Raw genomic sequence first — 13,149 nt, forward strand, 5'->3', positions numbered from 1 at the left:
TTTAGTTTGGACAGAGTTTTGCAGCTCAGATGATAACATTATATAATGTTACATGGTGATTATAACAGAGTTAGAAGATAAAGTGTTTTCTAGTAGCTTGAGGCACAAATTACTAGTCAGGAAGATCAAAGAGATAGTATTGTGGGCTTTAAAGGTTGCAATGGTAGGAAGTCATCAAATGAAGTGGGGGAACAGAGAATGTTCCAAGAATAGAGAAAGAAGGTGGTGTTTTCCAAATTGTAGAAAGCCTTTGCTTGCCAGGCAAATTATTTGGAAGCTCTCAAGTCAGTTTAATATCTTCTTTCAAAACCTGTCATAATACTTTGTTTCTCTTCTGATTCCTTAGCATATTCTACTTGATGTTATAATTATTTTTGTACTGGGTATTGTCTTTATTGGACTACATGCTTTTTAAGAATCGGGGCAGCATCTCATTTATCTTTGTCTTATATCTAGCTCAGTGCCTTGGTATATAGTACTTGCTTAGTAAATATTTGTTGAGGGGCAGCTAGGTGGTGCAGTGGATAGAGCACCAGCCCTGAACTCAGGAGGACCTAAGTTCAAATATGGCCTTCCTAGGTGTGTGACCCTGGGCAAGTCACTTAACCCCAATTGCCTCAGCAAAATAAATAAATACATATTTGTTGAAGTTTTGAATATGGATATATTACAATAAAAATCAGCCCCCCATATTTTAGTAATTCAAAAAATCTGTGATTTTCTGTATGTATATGTGTGTATATGTGTTAGGAGGGTTACTCCTACCTGAAATTATCAGTAGTATAAACAAGTGATAAAGAAATTAATGAGAAAAACTTTCAAAGCTGTTCTGCTTGTTTCTTCTGGCTTTCCCTCTTTTTTATATCTTTTACAGATATATTTTCTCTTTTCTTTCAACTTTTGGAGCTTAAGCCTATTAGTAGTATTTCTAGGCCAATTTCTATACTCTATGGGGCATAAATGATTTACTTTTTGGTCATTTTCCCAAATGTTTCTAGAATGGTTTCTAGAATGGCTGAATGAACATCAGCAGAGCATTACAGTGGTCTTTTGCTCCCAGCCTCCTTCCTTCCTTTCCCTAGCACTTAGCATAGTACATGGCACACACGAGATATTAAGTGCTTGTTGATTGATAGATTTAGAATATTGCTACATCACAAATTGAAACTGGAAATTGTTATTTTTCACTTCGTTTCTACTTTTTCTTTATTTTCTTCTTGATGTTCTAGCTTTTTTATTTTCTATTCAATGTTTAAATTATTTTATCTAATTTTTATAAAGTATCTTTTATAGTTTTTTTGGGATTGGCATTGATATACTATTGATGTGTTTTATGTATGTTCTATTAACATAAATTTAAAGCATAATGTGTTGATCTAAAAGAACTATCTTTTTAAATGTAAACATTTTAGATGAAAAAGCAATTTTCAAAATTTTAAAAGTTATTTTTAGGAGCAGCTAGATAGCATAGTGGATAGAGAACCAATTATGGAGTTAGGAGGATGTGAGTTCAAATTTGGCTTTAGACATTTAATAATTGGTTATTATTACTTAATCCCAATTGATTTTAAAAAATCAGTTTTGTCTTAAAAATGTACAGATCTCAGGCTAAACTTGCAGTAAAAATAACTACTTATAGGTACAGAAACATAATGGCTGCTATCTTTTAATTAGGAGTTATTAAATGGCTGAAATGTTATTATTATATGTGGTTTCCTATAACAATTTTACTTATTAAATATCAAAGTAGAAACAGTATCATCTCAAATGTCTTCTGCTACTAATTATATTATGTATTATCCTCACTAGGCTCTGTTAAAATTTGTTTGTGGTTACTCTTTAGGAACTGTAGCTCTTCAGTGAAATTACATAACTTTTAACCTAGTTTCAGACCACCAAGTTGGCTTGTTTTTGTTGTCATTTTTTCTTAGTAATTTTCTTCCAATTCAAGTTCTTGAGATAAATTACAAAAAGAATTTAAAAATACCAGGTCAACTATTTGTTTTAGTAATATGTATATTGTATTTAGAAGCTCATAAGCACTCCTAAATGAAACAGTTGGTGGTTCAGTGGCTAGAGGCCTGAGCCTGGAATCAGGAAGATCTGAGCACAGATCTGGCCTTAATAGCGTAATATTATAGGTTTGTGACTCTGAACAGATCATTTAATCTCTGCTTGCCTTAATTTCCTCAATTGTAAAATTAAAATAATAATAGTACCTATGTTGCTGGACTATTGTGAAGATCAAATGAAATAGTATTTGTTTAAAAAAAATTAGTATTTAACACAGTGCCTGGCATATAGCAGCCATCATATAAATGATTCTTGCCTTCCCCTTCTCTATTTTAATTATGCCTACTTTTTGAAATTGCATTTATGCATTATTCAGAGACTGCATAATTAAATATTTGCCATATGTATTGCATTGTACTAAATGCTTGATTATATAGATAGTTATTTGGCATAGCAGATCAAGTACTGGACTTGGAGTTCGGAAAAATTATATTCAAATATATAACAGATACTAGCTCTGTGATCCTGGACAAGGATTAACTTCTCTCAATCTGTTGCCTCATCTATAAAAACAAGGATAATAATAACACCTAATTCTTTGGGGTTTGGGGGGATTCAAATAAGATAACATGTAAAATACTTTGCAAAAAACCATTATTGTCGTATAGTTTTTTAAAGGCTTTAAAAAAATTATTTAAATTGTGGTTTTGATTCCCTTAACTCTTTTAGGAAATAAAGTATCAGATTACATTATAAATTTCTTAAAGGCATATGTTAGTCTATTTTTTGCCATATTTCACCTGATATTTTAGTATGTAGCATTCAGCTACTCACATGGTAAAGGACTAGTCAGGGCAGTCTAGATTTTATTATCAAGGATTAAGGAGATATGATTAAGTAAAAATATGTAAGATTATAATTGGGATATAATGTATATTCTAATAAATATTTATTAAATATGTTCAAAATGCAAAAATAAATGTCATTGAGAGTTCAGAGAAGAGAGATTATTTCAGGGAAGTAGAGATATTTATATTGCAAACATGGTACATAGTGTTATCATTGAACCTCAGATTTGGAAGAGACCTCAAAGTCATCATCTGCCCTCTGTTCTACAAGTAGTCACCTGAAGTTCACGTTAGATCTTTCATGAGGAAACTCAGTGCCTTTAAAAGTTATTTTCCTGCCCTATTTCTTACTTGTGGGTATGAGCCCAGGGATTGCCAAATAACACCAAAGTATACAGAGCTCGGGTCTCTTATCTGGAATCGGGAAGAGCTTAAGTTAAAATGCAACCTTACATACCAACTAACTGTGTAACCCTGACAAACCCCTTAATTCTTAGTCTTGATTTTATTAACAATAAAATAAAATGGAGACCACAACACCACCCACCTTACAGAGTTGTGAGAATCAAATGAGATAATTGTAATATGCTTATAGCATAGTGCCAAGCACCTCATAGATATTTAACAAATACTTGATGGTTTTTTTTTTCCCTTTCTTTTTTTCTTAGGCAGTCTGGTAGCTCCCTCCACCCATGGGCTTAATGTATTGCTCCAGACTTAGTGTGCCTACCTGATCAGCTTTAGTTTTGTTGCATATCAGAACTCCTCTAGTTGAAGCAATCCATCCCCCTCTTCCCTATCAGCAGTGTTTACAGGAGTCTGCTACCATTACACTGGCTGAATTTCACTTTTGGATAGCTTCCATTTGGGGGCAGTTTTTCTTTTTATTAAACTTTAATACTACTTTTCAGTTTTTATTCATTGCTTATAGTTATGCTTTCTGGAGCCAGAATGAATGTCTTAATTTTTTCACATAATAAATCTTTAGATAGGTATTTGAAGATACTATTGATATTCAATCAATCTTCAATTTTCATGGGAATAATCTTTAAAATGATATGACAGTAAAAAGTGCAAATATTGATACATTGGATTTATGGGAAATAAAAGGGAAGATTCTCATGACCAAGTTGCTTAAAATATACTTTTTTTGCAAACAATTTTTTATTACAAAACATTTATTCTGTTAATATATACTTTCCCTAATACAGTAGCCATGAAATAATCCATAAATGCATTACACAAAATAAATTGATAACATGCAAAGCATTATTTCTTACTAGTAATTCCCTAAAATTGAATTCTATGACCATTTGTGCTAACATCGATTAAAAAACTAAACAGAAAATCCATTGATTTCACACTGCTTTACCTTGGCCACCTCTGAAAATCAAGAGAGAGGTTGCTGGGACCTTAGTTGCTGCTGTTAGACGACTCTGAATACAGGTATCTTTTCACTCTGCCGTGGTAGTGTGAACAAGACTAGTGAAGTACCTCACGGGATCCTAGCTGCTTTATGATCTTGATTGTATTGTGGCTTTCATTTTCTCTACTGTGCATGGTTGCACATTTGAAAATGAAAATGAGGTTATTAATAAAATCATATGAATGCTTGAAGACATAAAAGTTAAATGCACAAATATTGAGGATTGATTGCACTTCCATAATTCTGTTTTCCAAATAAATACCTCTGATTTTGTTTATTTGGTGATCCTGTTGCACAGCTCCTATTCATATCACTGTTATGGTTTCCCTTCCCAGCATAGTCTTCATTTTGTTAATTCCCTTTTAAACTAGTGTCCAGAAATGAAATTATTCCAAGTATGATCTAACTATCTTCATTTTAGACTATCTGCTTTTTTAAATGAAGGTTAAGATTATTCAAGCTTTTTTGGCTGCCTTGTCACACTGTTAATTCTAATTTGCATTCTATTAAAACCCCTACATATTTTTCACAGAAACTATTTGTTGATTAGAACCAGGTCTTCATCTTGAATTTGTGAATTTGGATTTTTGAAACCAAGTGTAGTGTAGAGTTATTAGTATGATAATTTTATAGTAATCATATTATTGTTATTATCCGGTAGTAATCATCATTATTATAATTATATATGTGTGTATATGTATATGTGTGTGTGTGTGTATGTTCTTCAACAACTAGCATGCAGTCCTCAATAAGAAGTATTACTGATAATGATGGATTCTGTATAATTTGTTCATTATAGTTCAAAAGTATCATTACATTAGTAGTATTTGAAGGTATTTGTGTAACATCAGTATTGCTAAAGTACCATTAGTTTTATTGCTTTTTTTATTTATAGAAATTCTTCCATCATTTCTTCAGAAAGTTGAAGCTGTCTCAGAAGCCTCTGGAGAAACTTGTGCAGCTTTGAATGATTGTCTTAATCTCTTCACCAAACAAGAGGGGGTAGGTATTTTGATATTAAATTACCTCAGAATTATTTTGACACTATATCAGCAGACTAGACAGCATTTCTTATGGCTAGTGCTAGAAGAGAATTGTATTTTAAGTAACCCAAAGTTATATATTAATCCAAGTTTTGCTTTTCACAATTTAAATAGTGATGTGAATTTTTACTATCTTGTTCTCAACCAAATCAGAAACTGGGGATACAGTTTAGGGGGACATAATTTTTAATAATTTGAAGGCAAAAAGCTTTTGGGAGATATGGAAAATTTTCTATGAGGAAGAGGTAGACAGAGCTGAGCCTTGAAGGAAGATGTAAGATGAGGGAGTAAGTTGTAAGTATATAGGCTCTTCCAATGTAAAATAAGAAGATGAAATGTCAGGTTTGGGAATAGTTTGGATTATAGGATTATTGGATTATACAGGAAATCAATATGACTACATCATATAGTATTTAAAGAATATGTTATTTTGGCAATTAATAAACTTGTAGAAAGTTGAAACTCTAAGGGACCTTACAGGTTAATGATGCCGATCCCTTCATTTTGCAGAGAAGGAAACTGAGTCCTTAAGTGTTGAAACTACTTATCACACAGTAGCAGATTCTTCTGCTGTATTTGTTTTTCTTCATCTCAGGTTACTCTCACAGGTGGTTATAATCAAACAGTCAATCAACAGGCATTTATTAATTTATACATTGTACCAGATAATCTGTTAAATGCTAATATAAAAAAAAAAAAGCTCTTTTTAGGAACTCGAATTCTAACTCTGTGTACATCACAAATATATTTAGGTATATACAAAATACCTACAAAGCAAAGCCCAACCCCTCTCCCCCCCCAAAAAAAAAAACAAAAAACTCAAGAACAAATTCATCTAGGATTCCTTGAAGAAATGAAGCAAGCATTTTTTAAAAAGAGCTAAAATGTTTTTTAAATGAAATTAAATACTTTTGAAGAGAAAACATGGAAAAGAAATGAGTTATGGAAGAAAGAATCAGAAATGGAAATACCTGCTTGGGCAGAAAAGATATAAAAGCTTGTCCAACTTAAATTTCCTGAATATTAGAATAGATCAAATTGAAACCAAGGACCCCGTGAGATAACAAGAAATATTAAAACCAAGTGAAAAGACTGAAAATGTAGAAAAAAATATAAGGTATCTTATAGCAAAAATCAACTGATCTGAAAAAACAGAGGAGAAAAAATATTTAAGAATCATTAAGCTACTTGAATGCCATGACCAAAATTCTATTTCACATTTCAAGAAATTTTAAAAGAAAACTGCCCAAATAATATAGAGCCAGAGGGCAATGTATATATACAATTTACAACAAAAAGTGAAAATACTGTGTTGTGATCTGGACTCAATCCCCACAGTCCTTTCTCTAGGTGCAGATGGCTCTCTGTCATAGGACCATTGGGACTGACCTAAATCACCTCACTGTTGAAAAGAGCCAAGTCCATCATAATTGATCATTGTATAATCTTATTGTTGCTGTGTACAATGTTCTCTTGATGAAAAGAATAGAACTGTATAGGAGTTTAATAGAACTTTGCGATTTAAAATTAATCAGAAATATAAAAAGGTAAACATTAGTAAATATTAAGAAAGATTAAACAAAGGAAAAAACTGTATTCTAATGTAGTGGAACGATATTTTTGTTGTCTCTGAAACCTGTCATCATCAAGTGTCCTAGAAAGAGTCTAATGGGATAGGAGGTCTGAGAGTATTTCTTTTGTGTTTTGATGATATCAAGAGAATTGTGGAAGAGTCAAGATGACAGATCAAGAGAGCAATACAACTTTGTTGTTCAGTCATTCAGTTGCATATGACTCTTTATGATCCCCATATGGCATTTCGTGGCAGAGATATGGATTAATTTGTCATTTCTTTCTCCATGGATTAAGGCAAACAGAGGTAAAATAAGTTGTCAAAGATCATAGCTAATTAGTGTCTGAAACTAAATTTGACTCCAGGCTCAATGCTCTATTCACTGAGCCATCTAATGGCCTATACCTTAGCTCCCCACTATTTCTTTTTCTTCCAATTAATATTATTTAATTTTTTTCTCAAGTACATATAAAGATAGTATAGCTTTTCAACAATCTCAAAAGTGTACCAGACTTGAAGTCTGATTGGGAAAACAAAGGCCAAAATGAATAAATTTTTTTCAGTCAAAGACAGTTTAGAGGGACAAGTAGAGAGTGGTCTTTAGACAGTAGGGAGAAGCTCTGACCAGGACTGAGTTCAAAATATTCCCAGAACCCAAGAATTGGAAGAAGGCCAAGACATGGAACCAGGACAGAAAAAGATCTCAAGTGAATTAGCTCTGGGTTCAGGAATGAGTACCATCTGACAGCTCTGTCACCTGCTACCCAGTTCTGAGTCTTATTTACAGAGTGGATAGGAACAGTCACAAACATGAACTGTAGCTATGTATTTTTCAAGGAACAAGTTCCAGAAACATAGTTGTGTAGCTTTGATCCTAGTAGTAGAGTGGTGACTTAGTTTTAGTGTTAGCCTAACAAAGTAAAGTTGCAGTGGAATTTTAAAAAAGCAAATGATATTAGTAGAGGGGAATATGGGGGAAATCAGCAGATAGGACTTAACTGAAGAAAATAACTCCTTAAAAATTACAGTTGACTAAATATAAGGTGATGACTCCATGAGACATCAAGAAATAAGAAAAAGAATCATAATTCTACAAAATTGAAGAAAGTCTGAAATAACTCGTAGGAAAAATAATTGATCCAGAAAACAGGAGAAGAAATGATTAAAGAATCATTGAACTCTCTGAAACCCAGGAACATAAAAAAGAACATAGTCATTATATTTCAAGAAATTGTAAAAGAAAATTGCTCATTTATTATAGAAGGCAGATGAATTAGGTTTACAACAAAAGGCAGAACAGAAGCTGAAAGAATCCACTAGTTGCTTTCTGAAATAAACTTCAAAGTGAAAACTCCCAGGAATATTATAGCCAAAACCCAAAGTTCCTAGTTCAAGAAAAGTATATTATAAACAACCAGAAAGAATAAATTTAAGTACTAAGGAGCCACAAAGAGGATCACACAAAATTTAATTAGTCTAATTTTAAAAGAGTAGAAATCCTGGAATGATATTAATAGAAGGCAGGTGAATTAGCTTTACAAGATTTGTTTGTCTACCAAAAGATTTATAATAGTAGAAGGGGAAAAAAAGGACCTTGAATGAAATAGAAGACTGAGCATTCCTATGAAAAGATCAGTTTTGTATACAAACAAGGGAGTCAACAGAAGTGTTTGCAAGGGTCAATGTTGAAAAATTTGCCATGCATATGTTTTGTCAATAAAAAGCTATAATAAAAAATTTTAAAGAAGAAAAAATAAAAAAAAAAGGCTTTGATTAAAAAATGCACAGTTTGATAACTTTTTGAGTATAGTTCCAAACTGCTCTCCAGAATGGGTAGATCCATTCACAACTCCATCAACAATGTATTAGTGTCCCAGTTTTGCCCCATCCTCTCCAACATTCATCATTATCTTTTCCTGTAATCTTAGCCAATCTGACAGGTATGTAGTGGTATCTCAGAGTTGTTTAATTTACATTTCTCTGATCAATAATGATTTGGAACACCTTTTCATATGAGTAGAAATAGTTTCAATTTCATCATATGAAAATTGTTTGTTCATATCCTTTGACCATTTATCAATTGGAGAATGGCTTAATTTCCTATAAATTAGAAATATATAATTTCTATTATATATAGAATTTTGGAAATAAGGTCTTTATCAGAACCTTTAACTGTAAAAATGTTGTCCCAAAACATTTATTGTAAAGCCTTTTATTTTCAAAACATATGCATGGATAATTTTTTAACACTGACCCTTGCATAGCCTTGTGTTCCAAATTCTTACCTCCTTCCACCACTTCGCCTCAATAGCAAGCAATCCAATATATGTTATACGTGTTAAAATATATGTTAAATCCAATATATGTAAACATGTTTATACAATTATCTTGCTGCAGAAAGAAAAATCAGATCAAAGAGGAAAGAAAATGAATAAGAAAACAAAATGCAAGGGAACAACAACAAAAAGATTGATAATGTTAAGCAGTGATCCACACTCAATTCCCACAGTCCTCTCTCTGGGTGTAGATGGTTCTTTTCATCATGAGATTATTAAAACTGCTTCAGTCATCTCAGTGTTGGAAAGAGTCACATCCATCAGAATTGATCGCCATATAATGTTGTTGCCATGTATAGTGATCTCCTGGTTCTGCTCAATTCACTTAGCATCAGTTACGGGGAAGAAAGATTGCGATAGCAATATGGGCAGCTGCGACAGGAAGCCAGCTAACAGAGGGGGATCTGAGCTGAAAGGGTCATTGCAATGGCAAATGCAAGCAGTCTCTCCTTCCCCTTCCTTTTCCACTCCCCTGCCACCCACCAAAATTGTCATTTCCTATACAACACATCAGGACTTGCACAAAGAGTGGGCGGGGGCCATTCTTTCTCCAAGCTTATATATTAATAGAGTATGGTCCAATTACTATTTAGTCTCATGTGCTTGGGACCTCAGTGCATCAGCTCAAGCCTCAGCCCATTACATCTCCCGCTTTCTTTTGTTTTAGAACACAGATGATCATGCCATCCCTGACTCCTCAGGGAGGTCAGAGTCCCCAAGGGGAGGTGATCACACCCTCCTTGACTTCTCAGGAAAGGAGGTGAAAGCACCGAAAAGGAGGTGATCACGATCCCCCTGACTTCTCAGGAAGGGAGGTGAAAGCACTAAAAAGGAGATGATCACACCCTCCCTGACATCTCAGGAAGGGAGATGAAAAGCATCAAAGGGAAGTGGGGGTAGCTAGCAGGTTTTTGGGCTGAAGGGTCTTATTATGCACAAACCCATCAGCATGGGAAGTATTACACAAGCACATAGCAACAACGCAGAGGCTATTAGTGATGACTCTCCCCACAGTCCGTGCAGGCTTGATGTGGTATAACAAACATGAATTATATACCCAAGTAACGGTATAACAAACAATATAAATCAACATTGTGTTGTAAAAGATTGCCAGAAGTCCTAGAAGGTGAGTATGTAAACAGCAGTCACACATGCACCTTCTTCAGCAGCCAAGAGATAGTCCAAAACCAATTTATTGTCCATTGCTTCACATATCAGGGAATCCAATGATCCCCCCAAGTTTTTGAAGTCCAACAAAAGTCTTTTTATGTCTTAGGGAATCCAATGATTCCAGTAGATTTTGAAGTCCTGTAACAGTCTTATCATTTCTCAGAAAATCCAATGATTCCTGAGGGCTTTCAAGTCTTATGTCTCAAAGAATCCAATGATTCCTGAGGGATTTAAAGTCCTACAACAATCTAATGTCTCAGAGAATCCAATGATTTCTGAGGGTTTTGAAGTCCAATGATTTTCTATGTCCATGAGTCAAACGCCATAACTGCCACACTCTTTCAATGGTGAGCACAATCAGCAACAGAACCACCCGATGTTTCTTGGGTCTTCTTCGTTTCAAGGGTCTGCTCCGTCTCTCTGCGATGGACAAGGCAAATACGGCTCATTGGTACCCATCTGATTCCTTCTTCACCTGTAGAGATATAAGCAAATCCTCTCCCCCAAGCAGTTAGCCTATCTGGTCCCTTCCATTCCCCACTTTCTGGGTCTCTCCACATCACCTGACGATTATCTAAAGATAGTGGAGCTGCTCGCACTGGACACTGCCCTTCTGGTGGGTTATAAAACCTGTCTGCCGGAGCCATTGCATCTTAGTCAAAAATCAAGAAGTTAATAGTATAAAGTGCTAGATTTAGTAGTTCTCTAGGGTTACCTGTGGCTCCCCCTTTCTTTTGTTTTTGGAGTAGTGTCTTAATGTCTCTGTTTCTCCTCTCTACTATTGCCTGTCCTTGAGGATTAAAGGGTATTCCAGTGGTGTGTAGAATCTTATACTGTGCACAAAAATGTGCAAAATGTTTGGAGGTGTATGCAGGACCATTGTCTGTTTTTATTGCTTGTACACCCATAATGGCAAATGCTTATGTGAGGAATTCAGTGACCATTCGGGCTGTCTCTTTTGCTGCTGGTATGGCAAAAGTGAATCCTGAAAAGGTGTCTACCACAACATGGATAAAAGACAGACAACCGAAAAATTTATAATGGGTCACATCCATTTGCCAGATTTCATTGGGTCTCATATCACGAGGGTTCTTCCCTGGAGGCAGTGTAGAAGTGTGGAAAGAAAGGCAAGCTGTATAGCTTTTTACTATGCTCCTAGCTTCCTCTTTTGTAATCCCAAATTGTAAACGCAAAGCTCGAGCAGCCTGATGGTATTTAGAATGGGATTCCCGGGCCTCCTGAAATAAAGGTGTACTGGTTAACATAGTTAAAAGGCTATCTGCCTTCGATTTCCCATAAAAAATAGGACCTGGAAGTCCACTATGTGAGTGGACATGCAAGTTATAAATCTTACCTGGATGTTTTCTCACTTGCTCCTGAAGTTCCTTAAAGAGCTGATATATATTAGAAGCTGCAAATTTTATTTGGGCTGTGACAATTCTTTGTACCACACCTACTGAATAGGCTGAATCAGATATTATATTTATGTCTCCTGGGTAATAAGTGAGAGCTAACATGATTGCATATAATTCATTCTGCTGAGTGGACTGAAAAGGAGTTCTGATTACTCTTTTATAGTTAAGAGATGAGAGTATACAGCACAAATATTGTGTTTGGATGCATCTGTAAAGATAGTTGGTCCTTTAAGAGGAACTTTAGAAACTTTTTCTTCAAAAATCCATTGCCAATTATGTAAAAGTCTGGTTATCTTTAATGGAGACCCATGTGTAAAATTTGGAGCCATGGCTAATAAAATTTGCCACTCTGGGATGGTCTCACAACACACATTAATTTGTGTATTGGTGTAAAAGGTGTATATCTTATCAGGTCTTGCCTCAGATAATTGTAGTGCTCGCTTAATGGCCTTTAACAAAATTCTAGCCACAAGCAGCGGGTAAGGAGTAAGTCATTGTTCTGGTTGTGCCGGGAGGTTCACCCACTCTATCACACTGTCTCCTTGATGAAGGACTGCTGTGGGTGCCTCTTGTGTGGCAAAAACTGATATTTCCAAGGATTTTTGAGTGACTCTTTCAACCACACTGGATAAAGCCAGTTCAACTTTTCTCAAAGCCTCTTGAGCTTCTTTTGTAAGCTGGCGTGGTGAATTTAACCACTGTCTCCCCTTAAAATATCATATAATGGTTGTAACTGATACGTAGTCAAGCCTAACACTGGTCGCATCCACTGATATCTCCTATCAATTTCTGAAAATCATTTAAGGTGTTTAGCTTCTCTGTTCTTAAGGACAGTTTTTGTACTGTAAGCACCTTAGGGTGTACTTCATATCCTAAATATTGAAAAGGAGCATGTCTTTGAATTTTCTTTTCAGCTATGTATAATTTGTAGTATCTTAGTGTTTCTATGGTCTTTTGTAGACATGCTTCTAGCATTTGTTCCTCAGGTGCATATCCCAATATATCATCCATATAATGTAATAGCATAACTTTTGGAAATGCTTTTCTTATTGGAGCAAGAGCAGCAGCAATATACATTTGACACATAGTGGGGCTGTTTTTCATTCCCTGTGGCAAAACTGTCCATTCATATCTTTTATAAGGCTCAGCTAAGTTAACGCTGGGCACTGAAAAGGCAAATCTTTTCATATCCTCCTTATCCAGAGGGATAGAATAGAAACAATCCTTAATATCGATGACCCAAAGAGGCCACTCTTTAGGCAATTGAGTACGAGATGGAAGTCCAGACTGAAGAGTTTCCATAGTTTCCATCTGTTCATTTACTT

At 34.8% G+C, this 13,149-nt stretch overlaps 1 protein-coding gene across 3 annotated transcripts in view; it reads left to right on the plus strand.

The window, feature by feature from the left end:
- OSBPL1A (oxysterol binding protein like 1A) overlaps positions 1–13,149 on the plus strand; it is a 298,973-nt gene that overhangs the window by 105,503 nt on the left and 180,321 nt on the right. For all 3 annotated transcript variants that reach the window (XM_051970326.1, XM_051970327.1, XM_051970328.1), the window contains one exon: positions 5,183–5,289. In XM_051970326.1, the coding sequence (XP_051826286.1) occupies positions 5,183–5,289 (107 nt within the window). The remainder of the gene's footprint in view (positions 1–5,182; positions 5,290–13,149) is intronic.

Source organism: Antechinus flavipes, chromosome 1, assembly GCF_016432865.1.
Source record: "Antechinus flavipes isolate AdamAnt ecotype Samford, QLD, Australia chromosome 1, AdamAnt_v2, whole genome shotgun sequence".
Lineage (NCBI taxonomy): Eukaryota > Metazoa > Chordata > Mammalia > Dasyuromorphia > Dasyuridae > Antechinus > Antechinus flavipes.